This window comes from Rattus rattus, chromosome 2, assembly GCF_011064425.1.
Source record: "Rattus rattus isolate New Zealand chromosome 2, Rrattus_CSIRO_v1, whole genome shotgun sequence".
NCBI lineage: Eukaryota > Metazoa > Chordata > Mammalia > Rodentia > Muridae > Rattus > Rattus rattus.
In genome coordinates, this window is record NC_046155.1 from 76,249,730 (window position 1) to 76,270,085 (window position 20,356).

Genomic DNA, 20,356 nt, shown 5'->3' on the forward strand with positions numbered 1-20,356 from the left:
GGATCAGGTTCAGGGTAGAGCTTTGCTGCCTCCTAGATATGTGGCTTTAACAAGATCCATGCTTCCCTGTCTGTGAAAATGGGGTGTTAAAACAGAGTTCTCTAGAGATGCACCAGTAGATGAAGAGTAACAGTATCTTTGAGGGGATTTATTAGGGAGATTGTTTGATATGACGTGGACATTGAGGCCTACCCAGGGAAGCCACTAGAGAGCCTATGGGTTTTCATGATCCAGAGCAAGGGAAGAAAGTGCTCCTGACCCAGGTAGGAGCGACCTGGGGAGAGTGCGAGTTGTCTTTCCTGGCTGTTTGTTCTTTTGTTCTCACTGGTTCCCAGTGAGATACCGCACTACCTATCTGGGCATATCCTCCCCATGTTACCCTCTGACTCCTAGGATGGTTCCACCACAAGTGAATACCTTTATAGACCCACTTAAGAATAATGCTTACCATCTGAGAATCCCTTAATCCACCTAAAATAAACATCATATTGGATGAAACCCACATGAGCACATTCTCAGGATAAAAGGCGCAAGAGTAAATTAGCTATGACAGCCCACACAGAAACACTCAAGAAGCTTCGCTAGCTGTTTGTCTTACTCTGTTTTCTGATGCGATAACAAAGCATCCAAGAGCAGACAGTATTTAAAGACTTGTAGTTCTAGAGGCTGGTGGGTTTGGATTAGGTGCTGGCATCCGCTCTGCTTCTGATGGGGCCTGTGCTGCTGCGTGAAGGAAGAAAAGCAGAGGCTAAGTAGACACATGGAGAGAGCACCACATAGTGCTTCTCGAACAGCCAGCCCATAGAGGAGAACTCACTGCAAGGGGGCGGGTTCTACCCCATTATTGCAAGCACCTTGAAGTCTGATGCACAGAGGAAGTGAGCATAGCCATTCTACTGAAGACAGCAGAACTCAACCTCTGCCATTCTGCTACTCAGCTTCTGGAACCTCCATTGCCTTCTGACTTAGAGTCGCCCAGCAGGTCATGCTGGCTCATCGCTCGTCATGAAGGCTTGTAGATTGACAGTCCTCATGGTGGCTCATCGCTCGTCATGAAGGCTTGTAGATTGACAGTCCTCATGGTGGCTCAGATTCCTCAGAACACAATTTAGAAAAACAACTGCCTAGAGCCCTCTGTCCCCGTGTATGGCCTATGAGCCATCTCCTCTCATTCTGATGGCCTTCTTTATGCGTGTCAGATGTAGAAAGCGTCCTGTGTTCCGATTGATTTTTGCCTGGCACCCTCAAATGTGTGAATGCATTAAAACAAAAACGAAAACAAAACTTTTCTGTACAAAGAGCTTTGCAGTCATCTGTCTAAAGCTCATGTAACAGCCTCCCACCAGGTTCCTCCCTGGAATATTTGATCCCAGGGTATTTAGAAAGGGCTGTGGAAGGCAGGTACCATACTGATATTGAGTAACAGGCATGGACTACATACACGGTACCAAAAGAGACAACCAGTTCTCCTGTTCTCTCCTATGGGGCTGCTGCCATCATTTCTCTGTACTTCTGGCTGGTCGGGCTGTGAGAAAGGGGCATTGCTGGTTTCCACAGGAACATGGACATGCACATCCAGAGAGGTTTTCAGGAGATGAACATGGGAGCACATGAGCTGAGGCAGATGATCACATGTTCAAGGACAGCCCTCCCCGCCACTCCCAGATATTGTCCTAAAAGTCATTGTGATGCTTTTTGAAAGGGTCACTTTCATTTAAGTAAGTTCATTAACTTCCTACTGCTGCTTAAAGGTGATGTTAGAGACTTTAATAGGTCAGCTTCTCTTGGAATATACCCACAGTTTACTTTCTCTTTAATGTTTTAGCATGGAGAACTAGAGAGCTAACACACAAAGTGAGCTGCTAGTGTTCTCAGGGTCAGGTAGTGCTCTTAAGTCTGGCAGTGGAGTGCTCCTTGGGAAAGAGGGGGAAGTGCTTTCTCTGTCTGGTGGTTCCACTTTTGTGCTTAGCAAAGGAGCAGGGAGGTAGCTGTGAGCAGCTGCCGCTGTGCAGTGGCGGGGTTCAAGTGTGGTGTTTTTCACAGTTGAGCGCAGAGGAACGAAAGGAATTTCCCAAGCTGAGATCCGAGTTGCTATGAATGTGGGAAAACTGGAAGCAAGAATGCTGTGTCGGCTCCTTCAGAGGTTCAAGGTTGTCAAGGTAACACCCTGCCATCCCTATAGTACCTCATCCGATGCGCACACGGACTATCCATCAGAGAAGCAGATGCCGTACTGTCTGTCCACGAGGCAGCTGTAACGGGCTACTAGCATGCCAGACCTCCCTTCTCTAAGGGCTTCTCTGGTTCTGCTTCTTAAAACTGAAGCACTGGAGAGAGTGACAGGGTAGCAGCTGCCCTTGCACCTCACTCCTGGGTGAGGGCAGTCGGCTGGACAAGCTGGCTGGTGTCTCATAAGCTGCCTATCCTCTCATTGGTGTGCCTTGCCTGGCACCTGGAAGCATCAAAGACTAACTGAGACCTAGTGTTCCCCTTTTGTAATTCAAAGCTGTATCTCAGCTCCTGAGGCTGATATTAGTCAGCTTTCTGTAGCTATAATGAGGTAACTAAGGCAGTTAATTATAGAGGAAGGTTGCTTTGGCTTGTTCTGGAGACTCTAGTCCAAAATCAAATGGTTTTTGCTGCTTCGGACCTCTTATGAGACAGCAAGCACCTCATGACAGGAGCACACTGGTAGAATAAACTCACATCCTGAGCCAGAACGTGGTCCAGGGACATAGACACATACATGTAGATGCACATTCACTCACACACACCCGCTTTGGGAGCACTCCTCAGTGACCAGGACTTCCTATTAGATTCCCACCTCCTACAGGTTCTGCCCTTCCCAATAGTACCCCCCTTGGGTACTCATTCAGAGCCTCTGGTGGGCCACTGTGGACATTTTACCATAAGGCAGGGATTAGTAGTTGATTGATGTATAGCAGGGCTCTTGGCATATCCCTGGCATATAGTAGGTTCATTGAAGATTTTAACTTTCTCCCACAATATGCTGTGGGATGAGCCCCTTTCCCATTTTAGAAGGCAAGATGATCACGGATTAGTAATGAAGCTACAGGTGTCCACAGATGTGGCTGTGTAGAACTGGTGCCTGCAGTGTGTGGAACTCTGAGCTCTATATAATTAGCACAAGCCTATTCCTGACTGTTTCTGCGAGCCAGGTCCAATGTCACACACAGAGGGTACGTGGAAGATCACGTTAAGGCCCTCTCCACAAAGGGCTCCTAGCTTCAGAAAGCAGACACAGTCCAGATCCTGTGTAATCCTGTCATGGCAGGCCCTGCCGGGAAGGTGCTGTGAGACAGGGAGAGACTGCTTGGACCATTTGTGCACCTATGGGTGTTAACACCCTCTGAAGTAGGCTAACACATGCGATTGCCCTAGGGATTCATGGAAGATGAAGGCCGGCAGAGGACCACCAAGTACATTTCCTGTGTATTTGCGGAGGAGAGTGACTTGAGCCGCCAATATGCGCGTGAAAAGGCCCGAGGAGAGCTGCTAACCACTGTGAGCCTCGCCTCAGTACAAGATGAATCCCTCATGCCTGAGGGTGAAGAGGCCTTCCTCTCTGACTCCGAAAGTGAGGAAGAGAGCAGCTGCAGTGGCAAGCGTAGGGGCCGAGGGTCCCGGGGGCATTCAAGAGCCTCCGGGGATGCTGGGCCTGGCTCTCGGCCTCATCACTCCACTCCAGCCAAGGGTAAGGGCTGCTTGAAGCATAAGGGGGCATCGTGGCCATACACCTTAGAACCGCCAGCCGTAATCAAGGAGCAGTTGTTCAGCTCAGCAAACACCTGATAGCATCTCTTAGGTGCTGTCATCACACCATTATAGATGTGGGGGATACAGTCATATGATGTGTCCTGGCTTCTTGCAAGGTAGTCAGTCTCCTCGAATAACATTTTTTTTACATGTTTACTATTAAAAAGGTAAGAGTTCTATCAGCTTCATTCCTTCCCCCAGTCCATTCCAGAAGCAGAGTTTAGTTTACAGAACACTATGGAGACAGGGGTGTTCAGTCTAATGTTCTCCCAAGTGAGCTATTACAACCTAGTAAATTTTATTTGTTTTGAGATTGGATGTTACTATGCAACCCACCCTGAGCTCACTCACCCTTCCTGCCTCAGCTTCCCGAGTACTGAGGTTCCAGGAGTATATTACCCTGGATGCCTTCAGATCTTTAAAAGGTGTGTAGAAGGTGGGTGGTTGATAGACTTGTGGATCTCGTGTTCAGCTTTGTACTCCAAGACTGTAGAGGAGCCCAAGGAGGTCCCTGGGCTCACCTGCCCTAGCTACCAAGCAGAGAAGCCCTTCTTGCTTTCCTCTGACCAGCTGTGTCCACCCTCATTGCAGGCGGGTGGAAAGTCCTAAATCTGCACCCATTAAAGAAGCCCAAAAGTGCCGCTGTGGAAAGATCCCGCCGAAGCTCTGCTTGTAGGGATGGCCTGGACACCAGCAGCTCGTCCGAGCTCAATGTACCCTTTGACCCTCACAGCATGGACAGTCACAGTGGTGACATCGCTGTGATTGAGGAGGTCCGGCTTGATAACCCCAAGGTTAGTAACAACCCTAGGGGCTTATGGCAGGAAGACTCCAGTCGTCTTGGTTCGGTACTTGAGTCCAGGGACAGGAACAGGTGATAGTAGTAAGAATGTCACCTGCCAGACACAGGCTGTGAGCCAAGTGATGACAGCAGTTCCATAGAGTGACACGGAACCATTTGCTGCCTCTGCCCCATGCTAGGCCTCGTCCCAAATGTCTAGTGACCTCTGACAAGATAGTCTCTTCACTTAAGCTCAGAGGGAAGTCTGTGTGACTAGTTCACATAGCCAGTATTGCGTGGAAGGCAGCTGGTAGCACCTGACCTTCTGACTCTCACACTTGGGAAGAGAGGGATGATGAGCAGGTGGAGGGCGGAGGGCTGTGTTGCTGCTGTCGTTATTTTGAGGCAGAACCCACTGCCGCCCACTTGTCCTCCAACTCCTAAGCTTAAGCACGGTGTGGACCAGATCTGCAGCCAGGTGACTGGCTGCTGCCCTTTTGTTCAGGCTTCGCAGCCTGAGGAGAAATATGGAGTCTGGTCTGTGAAGATGAAAGGAAACGCCATGGAATGGGGAACTGACCTGCTAAGAGATGGCAGCCTAGGGCCCTTACCAGCTTCCATTCTCGTGTACTGGAATAGCAGCCTACACTTTGGCCATGGCCCTGTTACAGAAGTCATAGGCTCTGGGTCATTTGATCTAGACTCTTTCCACTCTTTAGTGCTTGCTAGATGCTGCCCACTACCTTCTTTTTGGGTCCTAATCCTGATGCAACAGGCCTTCCTCTCAGGCCAGAGTTCCTGTGCTGTCTGATAAAAATCAACAGCAGCAAACACTCCATTTTATATCCATGGCTCCCTGAAGGTTTTTGGCAGAGCATAGCTCTGCTTCTGCAACTTCTGGTTACTTGGGGCAGTTTCCTCCAGAATGTTGCTCTGAGACATGAGGGACAGCAGGCTGCCACTTTGGGGACCTTTCTGAAATCCTCTAGATTTCCGTTCCTACTGTGAGAAAACCCTGTCTGACCTGGAGCACCTGTGGTAGGCAGAGAACAAGCTAGGCTCAACTGTCCCCACATTGTCACCCCAGAACCTGAGATGCATTTCCATTTCATAAAAACACTAAGCCATAGCCACCCACCCAAGCATGCCCTATGGCTGCCACAGGACGTTGGGGTAAAAATTAAATGGATCGTTTTCTGTCAGTTCCCGAGAGCCAGATCCACTCCTTCTGGCTGCTACTCTGCCACACTGTCGGCAAGCCGCCCTCTCCTGGATGTCTCCATTTTATCCTCCCTCTCCAAGTGGTCCCCTAGGCGGTAGTCACCACACCTGGTACGCACGCATGCATGCACACACGACACACCCCCCACACACACACCTCATTCTGCGAGCCTTGTGCATTCTGCACGGGCAACAGAACCAGATTGACACTCTCCAACTGCCTCTCAGCCATTTCTTTTTACACTCTGTCCTCTTTGGCCCAGTAAAATCAAAGTTCTAAAAATTTATAATTTGGCAGTTAGATTTATATGTTAAATTCTCAATCCACAATTCATCCACACAATAAATTCACTGCCAATTGACAAAGATATAAACCGCCCACCTAGACAAGATAAAATTGATGTAGTTCACCTAAATCTGAACCATCCTCCTCAGACTCCATCTTGATCCCCTCCTCCCTCCTCTCTCCTGCCTGCCTTATACAACTTTGTCTCCGCCCCACTCTCCACTGTGTAATCAGGTGTCGCCTTGACATCAACCTACAACAGGTGTTCTTCCTTATTCAGGGATCATGTTCAGACTTGCCCCATACTGGCGTGATAAAGGCACAGGTTTGTGGTCAGCTCCTGGAAGACAGACAGATCTTAAGAATGAAAGTCGAGTGGGTGGGGGCACAGGAGAGATGGCTCAGTGGTTGGGTATTGCCTGCTCTGCATTGAGAGCTTGAATTCAAATCCCAGTACCAGATGCCAGTTCACAGCCATCTATGGCTCCCAGGGCATCTGATTCCCTCTTCTGACCTCCTGTGGTGGTGAATGCATACCGGCACATGGATATACAGGAATGCAGGAACACTCCTACACATAAAGTAAAAATAAATAAAACATTTTTAAAAATTAAAGTTGTAGGTGAAAAGATGCCTCAGCAGCTTAAAGTGCTTGCTACTCTTGCAGAAGACCTGGGTTCAGTGCACAGCACCAACACTAGGCAGCTCACGACTACCTGGAACTCTAGCTCCAGGGGATTATACCCTCTCTGGCCTCTCTGGGCATCTGTTCACATATGGCAGACAGACACACACACATACATAGAAAGGGGAGAAGCACAGACTCCTCCCGCTTCCATCCATCACTTTCCATCCTGGTGACCCCAGGAAGCCTAGTCCACATTCCCAGCCTGCTCTGCCTTGACCTCCAGAAGGTTCCTAGTTTTAGAGTTGGAAGCCTTGTTCTAGTGTACATGCATACACACATGCATGCGTGCACACATTTGTTCTGTATGATCTTGTACAGCTTTTTGCCTCTCTGCTCCCTGGTTTCCTCTTGGGACCTGAGAGCAGCAATGAGGGTGGTGCTGAGCTATCATGGCCTAACAACAGCCTTAGCAGGGGTGCTGGGCTCTCTCTCCCACTGGGGAGAAGCCGTGGACAGGGAGCTGCTCTTTGCTTTTAGAAGTATCCCAGTGGGTGATGCCCCAAGTCACCCATGATCATCAGCTGATGGGTACCTCTGATGTTTCTGAACCCTGAAATGAGAAGGTAGTAGGGTCTTGTATAGGGATTCTCCTTGAATAATGGGACCTGACTTCCTTGAAAAAGGAGTGCGCCCCTCAGGTATGGAGTCTGTCTGGTCCCACCCTTTCTGACCCCTAATCTGTGTTTCTGATATGTAGGAGGGTGGTGGCTCCCAGAAGGGCGGACGGCATGGCTCAGGCCAGGACAAGCCTCACAAAACATACCGACTGCTAAAGCGCAGAAATCTGATTATAGAAGCTGTCACCAACCTCCGCCTGATTGAGAGCCTGTTCACGTAAGTGTGCTGGTGTCTTTGTGACCGCCCTTCTCCCTAGCAAGAAACAGGAAGGCCTTGAGCTGCTGCCTCACAGTGTGTGTTTTACGGTGTCTCATCATGGTCAGTAGGATGTAGATTTTGTATCCTGTCTTTGGCAAGGGTAGACCTAGAGAATTAAAATGCTAGGTGTCTCAGAGCCCATGTTGGTTTTTCAACTAACTTGAGTGTTACTTTTTTGTAGCTGTGACAGGCAGGTAAGGGAACAACTTGAATGAGGATCATGGTTTGGGCTCATGGTTTCTTGGGTTCTTGGTGTTGTCTCTTGGCTCTGTGTGCGTAGTGGCAGGAATATGTAGCCAGAGAGCTTCTTCACTTTATGACAGCCAAGAAGCAGAGAAAGAGGGCAAGGTCTGTCTCCACAACCTACTTCTTCCTGCCAGGCCGCACCTTACAAAGCCTGCATTGTCACCATCCTCTGGGCCCAAGTCCGTGAGGCCCATGAGTTGCAGGGGCATATCATATTTAAACTGTAACACTGGGAATTGTTACAAGAGAAGGGGACCAAGAACCTTCCTGCAGTCATGGCAAGAGACACAGACAGGACTGTGTTAAGGATAGAGGAGCTAAGTTTAAGGTCTGGTCTTTGTAGCTCTTGAAGCCACTACTCTGGTGGGGCAGCACCTCCAGATCTCTGAGCCCAAAGTAAAAACCACTGGACAGAGGGCCTTCCCCTGCAGTCACAAACGCTGATTCTTTGCTCTGTCTCTGGCTGGCTGGGATGCAAGGACCACCTCAGATGCCAGGACACCCTGGTCCCTCCTGTGCTGTGAGGATTTTTTTGTCTAGGTGTCCTGGTATTCATATTGGCCCTGTTCTTCTGTGATTAGTGATCTAGAAATGTCACAAGAATCAGAAAGATTGAGAGAGATCAGTAGAATGGACAAAAAGAGCTTTAGACAGACCAAGGAACAAGTGGTAAATTGAGCTTTTCCTAACTGAATGTTTAATAAGCGTGCAGACTTGGAGAAGACAGGTTTCCAGCCTTGTACTCTGTGCCCTTCCCCCATTCCTTTTCTTTTCTTTTTTTTTTTCTTTTTTCTTTTTTCCGGAGCTGGGGACCGAACCCAGGGCCTTGCGCTTGCTAGGCAAGCGCTCTACCACTGAGCTAAATCCCCAACCCCCCCATTCCTTTTCATTGTAAAGTCCTGTGATCTCTTGCTGTAGAGCTGCTGTGGGTAGTGGCCTTTCTTTAGCTAGTTTGTTTACTCTAGAAAGATGATATTTCATGTTCCAAAAAGCCCACCTTCATAGGGTGTGGAAGACTCCTTCAAGGTTTCCCTGGTTCCTGACAGACCTCTGTACCCTACATATGTGAGAGTGACCTTCTCTGCCATTCAGGATTCAGAAGATGATCATGGACCAGGAGAAGCAAGAGGGTGTCTCCACCAAATGCTGTAAGAAGTCCATTATCCGCTTGGTGCGGAACCTGTCTGAGGAGGGTCTCTTGAGATTGTATAGGACTACAGTCATTCAAGATGGCATCAAGAAGAAGGTAATCTCTTGGGCCTCCCCTTAGCCCACCTAGCTAGCTCCATGCTATGGGAAACTTTCTGACCTACTGTCTTTTCATTGTTGTAGCCTGACTGATCCTTTCTAGTTAGTGATTGGGGCATCCAATTGTGCCTCTTACTGTGGAGGGTACGGGTCCTACTGGTACACTTCCTATGGAAGCTGGGAGCAGTCACTCGAACATTAGAGCAGTGGGTTGGCTTACCCTGGAACAAGAAAGAAGCAGACCTGTTACACACAGAACAGTGTTAAGATCTCGAAGGGTTGTGGCCAGTCTGGGATGTGTTTGTTTCTGTAGCACTGTGATGGGAGCTGTTCCCATAGTAACTGTAGCTCAGCGGCTTTGCAACATCTTACAGCATCAGTTTTTCAGGGTCAGAGTAATTGCCATGGTGCAGCTGGACATTCAGACTGAAAGCAGTAGGAATGTCTTCACAGCCCCGTAATTTCTGACTGGATTTTTCTCTCCACTCTAAAGGAGCCCTGCTTTGATAGTTAGTTTCACTATAAGTGGACAAGGTCATTTCTACATTCACAAATCATTTTTACTTTTTTTTTTTTTTTTTTTTTGAGATATACAGCAATACCAAAAATGGCTTAAGAAATAGAGTTTGCTGTTGCATGTAGACAGGACTCATGGGCTTTTATATCTGCTGCAAACCACTTCAAAATAAAGCCATCAAGTCTCCTTGACCTAGTGCCTTCATCCACAGTTGTCTGCCATGAATCCACTTGAGAAGTGGCAGTTAATCATGTGCCAGCCTTCCTCACTGAAGGACACATCACAGCCCCTATGACTTCAGCAGGTTTTCCAGAAGCTACTCTGTCAGACTTCCTTGGTGTCATTGTCGAGGGCAACAAATCCATCCCTAGTTTGGGCCTGGGGAGACTATCTGGCCTCAGGATTGGCTTAGCTAGTGCTGTTCTAGAAAGCTAGCTAGTGAAGATCAAAGCCCGGGAGAGGGGATGAGGGTGTCAGGTCAACAGTTAGGGTCACATAACCACAGAAATGAAAGTTTGTGGAAACAGAGCCTCCAGCTGCAGGGCAGCAATGGAAAAACCTGTGGTATGCTTCTGAACTGAGTTTGAAGTTCACTGCTGAGGCTTATTTTCTAATAGGGCTTGCTTGGCACAGGCTGTTGGTGATTGGCTGAAGCCCATGCTCCTAACCTGTCCTAACCCTTAGGCTGTTGAGGAGTTCACTGCTGGCTTAGGACAAGGGGCCAACAGGAGCTGCCATCTCTAAGTCCTGTTCAGATTGTGGAGAAGTCGCCTAACTGGATCTTGTTTAGGTCTTACAAAGAAGTCAGCAGCACAGGTGGACTCTTGCAGAGGTGGGCGTGGGGCATTAGGGGGAGCCCAGGACTGCTGCTGTCTGTGCCAGCCCCCACAGCTGCTGCCCTTCACACTGCCGTGACAGCAGCACAGGAAGCTGTCTCCTCACTCATGGCCTGGCTTGCTCCCTCGACCTGTGTGCTTCTGCCAGTGCTAGAGTTGGTGTCCTGACTCCTGCCAGCTGCTACTCACCACCCACATTTTTTCCCCTTACCTCGGGGAACAGCAACCAGTCGTAACCATTCTGCCTAGATTCCCAGGTAGAGGTAACAACAAAGCCACCCGACATCCTCTGCCAGACACAGAGGTGCACCACACAGGGAGGCTGCTATTACGCCACACTCACCTTTCCAGATTAATGAGCAGGTGTGAGGAGCTGCCTCGCTATGAGAAGAGCTGGTGAGCTGTGACAGCCTAGTCAGGGAAACTGTAGGGCCAGTGGTGTGGTCCAAGACATGGTGACTCAGTCCCTGAAGAGTTCAGATGCCTGCAGCTGAAACAGCAAACTGTCTACCACATGTTCTGCCTTACTCTGAATTGTGGGTGTGCTGGGAGTAACTGCTGTGGACTCTCAGGTCACACCTGGCCTGCCCTCTGGGGACACTCCAATCTCTTCCCATAGGTAGACCTGGTCGTGCACCCCTCCATGGACCAGAATGACCCTCTTGTGAGAAGTGCTATTGAGCAGGTTCGCTTCCGGATCTCCAACTCAAGCACAGCAAACAGGCAAGTAGAAGAGCTCATAGTTAACTGCCCAGGCCTGCAGCCGCCGCAGCAGCCTTCCAAGGCTTTGCGTGCACTTCATGAGGCCCTGGATTTGCTGGCTAGAAGCTGTGGCTCATTCTTTGTTCTAACTTTACCCTTTTCCTTTTTTTTTTTTTTTTTTTTTTGATGGTGCTGGAGATGGGACCAGGGCTTTGCATACACTATGCCAACACTTTCCCACTGAACCACACTAGCTTCCCTCATGCTTGTCCATCTGGTGAATGTAACCAATCGGAGCACTCCCACTAATGCTTTTGTGAGGAAGCTCAGTCTCATTGTGGCATAAGTCATTGTACTTCCTTTCTTGAAGGCTCGATCATCTTACCCTAAGTGGCTGAATGCACACCGGTAAGGGAGCAGTTTATAGATGGCTGGGCTCCTGGTGGGCAGAGGTTGATCAGAGAAACTGAACAATTTGCCAGTAGTTTTTTGTTGTTGTTGTTGTTGTTGTTGCTGGTTACTGGCATCTATGAAGCATCAGGAGACAGCATACTGAGCTCCCTTTTCCTTCTGCTGGCTAGTAGCCTCTGAAGATCCCACACGAGCCCGTCATGATTTAGAGACCATTCACTTGTGTCATTGCCTCATCTCATGACCAGTTGAGTCTGAAACCCCAGGCCTGGAAGATAAGCCTTGTTTTTGCTTCCAACATGTTTCTGCACCTTATGTTTGGACTGCAGGGTTAAAGTTCCACCGGCCCCAGCACCCCAAGAGGAAGCAGAAGAGGGAAACCAAGAACCAGAGGTCCCAAGTAGATCAGCAGACTCTGAAGCGAACACATCCTCAAAGCCAGAAAGCACACGGGTGAAAAAGACAGATGAGAAAATGGGCATAACCCCACTCAAGAATTACAAACCTGTCATAGGTAAAGAGCAGCTTCACAGTACCTTGGTCTGCTTTGTTCTGAACAGTGTATATACATCATCTCCCTGGCACTCAGACCCTAGCTAGCCCATGGTAGCTGTGGGATGAACTAGACCAAACACAATCTGGGGTTGCTTGAGTACTGCCCACACCTTTCTCCCTACAGTTCCTGGACTTGGGCGCTCCATAGGGTTCCTTCCCAAGATGCCCCGCCTTCGGGTGATGCACCTGTTCCTGTGGTACCTGGTGTATGGGCATCCTGCCAGCCATACTGGGGAACAGCCTACTTTCCACAGTGAGAAGAAAACAGGCAAGCAGGAGCCCAGCAGACCAGGGGTCCAGCCCTCCTCAGGAGATGACTGGGACTCCTCTGAAGCCAAAAACAGCACAGAAAGCAGCTCCTGGGAGGCAGAAATGGAACTCTCCACAGAGAGAGGTGAGTGCCATGGGTTTGTACATTGGGGTGGAGAGTGTAGGGAGAGAGAGATAAACGAAGGAGATGGCAGGGTGAGTCTGTTTTCCTCTGACCATCTACTAGCTACCTGGAGTGACTCTTGATGTCTTCCTAGTGTATGTGGATGAGATCTCATGGATGCGCTACGTCCCTCCCATCCCCATCCACAGAGACTTCGGCTTTGGCTGGGCTCTTGTCAGTGACATTCTTCTCTGCCTGCCCCTCTCCATCTTTGTCCAAGTTGTTCAAGTCAGCTACAAGGTACCTGTGGTTCTGGGCCATCTTATATCTACAGGTAGTGGGGCTGGAAGCCTGTGCTCCGTGTGATCAGGGAAAGAATTTGGAGTTCACCCCAGTGTGAATGAGTAGAAGGATGAGTGGCTACTGAGGTGGTCAGTCAAGGGAAAGCATCTGTTGTTTCACAGAGAGTAGGGGTAGGATTGATAAAGGAACTGGCTGGGTGGATGGTGAGTCATGTGTACTTGAAATAGCTGGCTAGGTAAGAAGATAATAGATACGCTGCAGCATAAAATACCTTTTAGAAGCCCCATGATGTCAAAAAGGAGCAAACAGGAATGACCCAAAGCCTAGCACTCAAGGTTAATCACGGGTCATTCATTTAGTACATTTTCTTCTAGTCTTTAGTGAGTGTGTGTGTGTGTGTGTGTGTGTGTGTGTGTGTGTGTGTCTGTCTGTCTGTCTGTCTGTCTGTCTGTCTGTCTCTTAAAAACTGAATTATGATTATACTCATATCATATGTCCTCTCTACTTTTTGGCAGTGTTTTCTATTTAGGGAAGAGAATCTGCAGTCAGCCTTCCCTGCTGAGAGGATGCCCCTTTTTGCCTCCTGGAGAGGCTTAGCAGCTGTGTGCCTCCCTGCAGGACCAGAATGTAGTGTTGCCCCTCTGCCGTGTGCTGAGTGATCTGGGAGGTTGATACAGGACCCAAAGCAGAGATGGGGAGGTCATAGTGTTAAGTGGTTTTTCATGAGCCTGTAGCTGAGCTGAACCTACTGGTAACTTATCTCTGTAGGTGGATAACCTGGAGGATTTTCTGAATGACCCTCTGAAGAAGCACACACTGATCCGCTTCCTCCCTAGGCACATCCGGCAGCAGCTACTGTATAAGAGGTGAGAATAAGTCCCACAAAGCCAGATCCCGATACTCAATCCCAGGAGAAGTGAAAGGCATTGTCTGCCTGCTGTGCAGCCTTAAGGGTTCAGTAGTTCATCCACCAGATACATGAGTGAGTGCATTTAGTTCTTGATTTTAGTACATAAAATTTGCTGCTAAGAATTGTAGCTACTGGAGTATTCTGGATTGTTCTCTTGTATTTACTTTTCAACTCGAACCCTAAGGTGACTGATGCCCTAGGGGACTAGGTATCCCAGGCAAGAGAAATAGCTCATGCCTTACTCTGGCCTCAGGGCTCTGTGAGGTGTGTGGAGGGGGACCAGCTTCGGTTTGTTCTAGGCGGTATATTTTCTCGGTGGTGGAGAACCTGCAACGGCTGTGCTACATGGGGCTGCTACAGTTTGGACCCACAGAGAAGTTTCAGGATAAAGACCAGGTAGTGCCTCCGAGCCCAGTGAGGTGGGCCTGATTATCAATCCAGCCCTAAGCATCCCACCCTGGTGCTGATTCCTGTGTGCCTCCTCTCCTGATCGGTGTCTCCTGTAGGTCTTTGTTTTCCTGAAGAAGAATGCAGTCATTGTGGACACCACCATCTGTGACCCACATTACAACCTGGCCCACAGCAGCCGGCCTTTTGAGAGACGTCTCTACGTCTTGGATTCCATGCAGGATGTGGAAAGCTACTGGTTTGACCTGCAGTGTATCTGCCTAAACACCCCACTAGGTAGGTATTTTGGCTTACTGAGCCCCTGTTCTTTTCTCCTCAGTGTGACCAAGGTTGCAGAGCCAGTTGAGAGCCTGGGGGCTCACAGAGTCCATTATCATTCAGACCCACTCCCTTTGGCCCAGGGTGTCCCTGGGACTTCTTGTAAAGCCCTATGTTCAGCCTTGAAATGAAAAGCTCTGTCCCATCCCAACCCCATCCAGCATCCAAACCCAAGTGTTTCATCTTCACTCACAAGCACAGGTTGGTATTTATGCAGCATCTGCCTTAGGTAAGAAGACAGAGACCACTGCTCAGCTAAGTGCTGTAATCTGAGGCCACTGGGGCTAGAGAAGACACTTGCAAGGCCTTCAAGAGCGTTAGAGATACGTTGGAGGGAAGACAGCAGCTGAGAGTGGAAGAAGGGTTGGAAATAGACTTGGGGACCCTGTAGAAAGTGCAGTTATTTGAAAAGCAAGAAGCTGTGGAATGTTTACATGCAAGCCATGCAAAAAATGACTGAATGCCCATCTTCTATGCTGGGCATTGCTGTTTAACTCTCATCCCCCAGAAAGCCTGTTCAGCATCTTGCTCTATCTTGTTTCCTCACAGGATTCTCTTTAGTACATCTCCAGGGTATTGTATAAGTGCCTCTCTGGAGTGGGCATCCTGTATGTGTGCAAGGGCAAGTACAGCCCAGGGCTTGGCAGGAGGTGGTAGAACTCTCCTTTGGTACTCCTGCTACAGAGCTCCACAGTCACCATCAGAGTGTTCTCTCCACATGAGAGAAGCACTTGGGTTCACACCTAGAGGAGGGACTGTGGCTGGATTAGGGATGCACACACTTAGGTACTCTTGCACTCAGGAGCTTTAAGGAGTCCAGACAAGTCTTACTGCAGTGTGTCTCAATAGTGTTTGGTATTTAGTAGTGAAGGAAGCTCTTACCACTGTATGTTTTCAAAGCACAAACCCTCCTTTAGTTTATACCAACATAAAATGTTCTAACCTAGCATATAGTTTGCATCAGTCTCAAAGGCCGGGCAGTTGCATCTTTGTCCCTCCTTAGGTAAGCTGGGATGTCACAGGCTTATTACAATCATTAAGCAGACATCCATTGTCCCTTTCTTCAACAAACATTTGTGGAGTTTCTGTCCCAAGTAATGTGGAGAAGCGTAGTCTGCAACATAGGACACAGTCGTGCTGTGGAGTAGGGGTGTCTGAAATGCCAGAATGCACACAGGTCACTTTGACAGCATATTAGAGTACTGTTTCCCAGGTCTGGACCCTGTCTTGGGAGGCATTTGTTTTGTTTCTGTTTTTAAATTTTGTTTTTTAGTACTTTCATCTTTTTGAGATTATATTATTTCTACCCTTTTTTTTCTCCAACTTCTCTAATATATACCACCTCTTGCTCACTCTCAAATTCATTGTTGCTTTTTTCTTTAATTGATGTGTGTGTGTGTGTGTGTGTGTGTGTGTGTGTGTGTGTGTGTGTGTGTGTGTGTGTGTGTGTGTACAGTGTATATATTTATCCTAAGTGTAAGTATAACCCACTCTGTTACATGATGTCACTTGTGTGTGTGCTTTCAGGGCTAATCATTTGGTATTGATAAACAGTTGGTGTGCTCTTCCTCGGAGAAGATGCTTTCTCCTGCTCTTGGCACTTCTTAGTTGCTACTCTTTGTCTAGGGTTGAGATCTAAGCTTTCCTTCCCCTCCACATTAGTATGGGTATTGGTGCCATCCTTGTTCGGGTCTTCTATAGGCAGCCATGTTGGTAAGACTTCATCCCACAACAAACTTTTTATTTCTTTGGCTCTTACAATGTGTCCATCCCTCTAACATGGCAATTCCTGAACCTGGGTACAGGAGTTGTGTTGTAGATGTATGTATGCAGTTGGGACTGGTTGGGGCTGGTTGTAGTTTGGTTATAATGGGCTCTGTCTGTTTTAAAGATAAGTGAGAGATGGGAACTACACTTATGTTTGGGTGTGTATGGATAAGGATTTAGAATGTAGTTAGAGATTATGCCACTCTAGTAAGGAGTGGTTGTAGGTTCTCCAGAATCCATGACTTCACTAGCCCTAGGTGGTTGCCTTGACTTCCAGTACCAGGCATGGTACCCTCTTGGTGAGCAGTTCTAAAGTCCCATTAGAGAGCTGTTGGTGACTGCCAAGGGGTGCGTGCCACTGCTGCAGCCTTGGAGGCATCACACCGTGCTGCTCATTGATGTGGTTCATAGGCATCATAACTGAAAGGCTATATACTGCTTCTTGATACCATACAAGGACGTCCTCAAGAGGCAGGCTTCGGGTTAGATCCAGCTCAGGTCCCCAGTGTCCTGTGTCCTAAGGGCATGGTATCTTAAGCAGTAGGAATTTCCCCTCCTGGAGGCAGCCAAGGGCAGCATCAATAGTCTAATGTTTTGGAAATTTTTTTGGACAACAGTGGCCAACAGCTCAAAAGCGTGTTGGGATCTTTGTTAGATGGTGTATGGCTCTGGAGGGAGCATCGTCAGCCCAGCAGGAATGATTTCATTTAAACTGTATATGTGTACAGACTCACATGTATGGGGGTGCTCTTAAATAATTGTTTATAATTTTTTCAGACTTTGATTTCACCTTCCCCACTCCTGCCCTGATTAAAGCCCCTGTTTTTTACCATTTCCCTAACTGTACCTTGCTTGTTCTCTTTATTGACCACCCCGTGGTAGTGTTTTTTGCTTTTAAGAGAGTATTTTTTAACATATGTCAGTGGGTACCTTGGGCCTAAGAACACTTAAGTGTCACATGTCTACTCAAATGAACAATAGTCTTGTACAAAGTCTTTGTAATCTCCCTGAACTGAGTTCCTGGCCTTCTAAACCAAAACTGTCAGCACACCTATGTGGGTGCAGTAAAGCTGAGCAAATTAGCTTATATACCACTCTAGCCAAGAAAAGCTGTCCTCACTGTCATAACCAGGAAGGTGGCTTGCCCTAGTTGGCACTTGCTTCCCTGTCCTTACAGACTGCATCAATAGAGACCCCTCAGAGGTTCCCATTGCAGCTTTCACCTCTCTCCGCTCTCTTCACTCCTCATCCTGTGTGACATTGCCACTGGGGCTCCCTTTCCTTACAACCTCACAGACTGACGTCCACTCTTCACTCTCCCTCTGGCTGCCAGCACCTGGCAGGAAACATGACTGAGCCCTGCTTTGGTTCTCCAGGTGTGGTGCGTTGTCCATGTGCACAGAAGATCTGCCCTGATCCGGGCAGTGACCCAGAAGGCAGCCTGCGGAAGGAGCAGGAGAGCGCCATGGACAAGCACAACCTAGAGCGCAAGTGTGCCATGCTGGAGTATACCACGTGCGTGCCGCCCCACTCATCTTTGTGGCCCTAGACTTGGCTAAAAACTCAGGCTAGAAGCCAGAGATAGCAGTTTGGTTATCGTGTTTCCAGCATTACTGTTTTCTGAAATTCCATCTATTGTCAGAATGTAGAAGTTGGCAATTTCAGATTTTTTGACTTGTGAAAAATTAATTTGCCAACCTAGGGGTCCAAGCTTTCTCTTTCTGCTGTTCAGCAGTGTCCTGGGAAAGTGTGCACTGTCATACATACACATAAAGGTTCTCCCACTCCACGCTCAGGCTCCTCACTTACCAGAAAGGGTTCTTTTTCTATTTGCCTTGTCTCAGGGGGAGCCGAGAAGTTGTGGATGAAGGCTTAGTCCCTGGGGATGGACTGGGAGCTGCTGGGCTGGACTCTAGCTTCTATGCACACTTGAAGCGCAACTGGGTCTGGACCAGCTACATCATCAACAAAGCCAGAAAGGTAGGCTCCTGGGGACACAACATCCCAGCACCTGGCACCATCATCACTATAAAGGGCCTCCTGGCCCTTTGACCTTCTAACCTAGCTGATGAAGGGTATCTGCCCAGCCTGGTTTGGTTTCTGTCTTAATCTGTAAAATGCATGGTTGTTCCTTTCTAGAGGCACACAGAAAGTCTGGTGGCACAATGCCTCCAGTAAGGGGGCGGCAGGGGCGGGGGAGGACCTGCGGGAACTGAGTGGCTGTAGAGACCCATGGAAGTTCTCAGCTCACCTCAGCGCTTATGCTTACCTTTCAGAACAACACCTCCGAAAATGGGCTCACAGGAAGACTCCAGACTTTCCTGTCTAAGCGCCCAATGCCACTGGGGTCTGGAGGTATGTGTTAGGTGTCCACATGAGAGCAAGGATGAGGCCACCAACACCATGGATCCTGCGTGGATCCTGTTGGCCTATGTGGCCTCTGCAGGGATTGTCCTCACTAGCGTATCTTCTTGCTATTCCTAGGCAGTGGCCGTCTGCCTCTCTGGTCAGAGGGGAAAGCTGATGCTGAGCTCTGTGCTGACAAAGAGGAACAGTTTGAACTGGACCGAGAACCTACCCCTGGCAGGAACCGAAAAGTGCGTGGGGGCAAGAGTCAGAAGCGAAAGCGGCTGAAGAAGGAGCCCATCAGGAAGACCAAGCGAAGAAGAAGAGGAGGTCAGTCTCGCTTAGCTGCAGCCCACTGCAGTGCTCCTCCCACAGGGCGAGGTTCATCCTGCAGAGTGTCTGCTCCCCTGTCTGCGACTCCGACATGGCTGCACCCCTGACCAACCACAGGACGGCTGTTTCCCCAGTTTTCTCTGGCGGCGTACTTGGCCAGCTTTTCTCTTTAGCAACTTTCTGATTCAACTGGAAAAAAATCTTCCTAGCAGCATCTTGTCATCTAAATGAAGTTCCTTTCTTCTCTTGGTTTGCCTCTCAGTGTCTTTATCTGCTCCAAGCTTAGTCCTGTTGAAGTGAGATTAGGAGGAAGCTGGGAATGACTTAAGTCTGCACTGTCCCCTCAGAACCGGCACCGTCCTCCTTGGTACTTCCTAGTCAGTGTTTCCTCCTCTGAGCTGCATTTCTAATGAGTGAGTGCTAGGGGACTGTCCCTGAGTAAGTAGGCTCCATGTTTTATCATCAAGCCTGGATGCGGGTTCTTGAGAGGAAAAGCTGAAGCAGGAACCTACTTTATTAGTTTGTGTTGCAGACATTCATAATAAACAACATCCCATCACTTGATGTAGCCCTCAACTTAGCCTGTTGCAAATACATGAAAGGCCAGAATTCCTCCAGGGAAAATGGGGTGGCTGGATGTGTTTATGTGGATCCTAGCCCAGAGCTCCCCACAGTATGAACTTGCGATGATGCTGTCACCTGTTCTTAGTTACCACTTTGTGCTGTTGTGGTTTCTCTCTTGTCATTATGACACTTTAGGGAGGAAGGAGGTATTTGACACAGTTTCAGAGGTTGGTGGACGGTCTGTTTCTGAGCTGGTGAGGCACAGCTTCTTGTCGGGGTGTGTGGTAGAGCAGAGCAGCTCAGCTCAGGCGGACAGAAAGGGCTGCTACCTGTGCTAGCAGCGCCCTCCTTCCTGGTATTCCATCTGGGCCTCAGCACATTGCAGTACACCCAGAGGTATGCTTTACTGTCAGTCTCGGGCTTCTCCGCTCGGTGACGGCCAAGGTCAGCCTCAAGGTGGGCTCTGCAGGAAATGACCTTTCTTTAATAGTTTTGGATTAGTATGTGTATGTGCACACATATGTGCACACAAGTCACAGTGAATGTGTGGAGGTCAGAGGGCAACTTGCCAGAGTTAGTTCTCTCCACTCTACGGATTCTAGACTTCAACTTGTTGAACCTGGTGGCAAACCACTTTACCTGCTGAGCCATCTTGCTGATCCCAGCACATGTTTTTATACCATTGCTTTTAGTCTTCAAGACAGCCCTAGAGTGTAGACTTTGCTATCCCTGTAGAATTTGAAGATCTGTATGTGCTCTGAGGTCACAGGCAGACAGATATTTGGGGGTTCAGGGACTGCTTTTGTTACTCCATTTACTCTAAACATGTTATAAAAGCATCTATATGAGTTACCTCCAGAGGACTTGGCAACCCAGTGGAAGCAGGCAGA

General features: G+C 48.7%; 1 protein-coding gene across 1 annotated transcript in view; it reads left to right on the top strand.

The window, feature by feature from the left end:
- Gtf3c1 (general transcription factor IIIC subunit 1) overlaps window positions 1–20,356 on the top strand; it is a 66,728-nt gene that overhangs the window by 27,185 nt on the left and 19,187 nt on the right. The window contains exons 8-23 of the mRNA XM_032892690.1: window positions 2,044–2,159; window positions 3,403–3,715; window positions 4,369–4,571; window positions 7,451–7,587; window positions 8,968–9,121; window positions 11,096–11,199; window positions 11,919–12,103; window positions 12,269–12,538; window positions 12,672–12,817; window positions 13,589–13,686; window positions 14,030–14,126; window positions 14,237–14,414; window positions 17,600–17,738; window positions 18,068–18,203; window positions 18,500–18,578; window positions 18,708–18,899. Coding sequence (XP_032748581.1) covers window positions 2,044–2,159; window positions 3,403–3,715; window positions 4,369–4,571; window positions 7,451–7,587; window positions 8,968–9,121; window positions 11,096–11,199; window positions 11,919–12,103; window positions 12,269–12,538; window positions 12,672–12,817; window positions 13,589–13,686; window positions 14,030–14,126; window positions 14,237–14,414; window positions 17,600–17,738; window positions 18,068–18,203; window positions 18,500–18,578; window positions 18,708–18,899 — 2,547 coding nt within the window. The remainder of the gene's footprint in view (window positions 1–2,043; window positions 2,160–3,402; window positions 3,716–4,368; window positions 4,572–7,450; window positions 7,588–8,967; window positions 9,122–11,095; window positions 11,200–11,918; window positions 12,104–12,268; window positions 12,539–12,671; window positions 12,818–13,588; window positions 13,687–14,029; window positions 14,127–14,236; window positions 14,415–17,599; window positions 17,739–18,067; window positions 18,204–18,499; window positions 18,579–18,707; window positions 18,900–20,356) is intronic.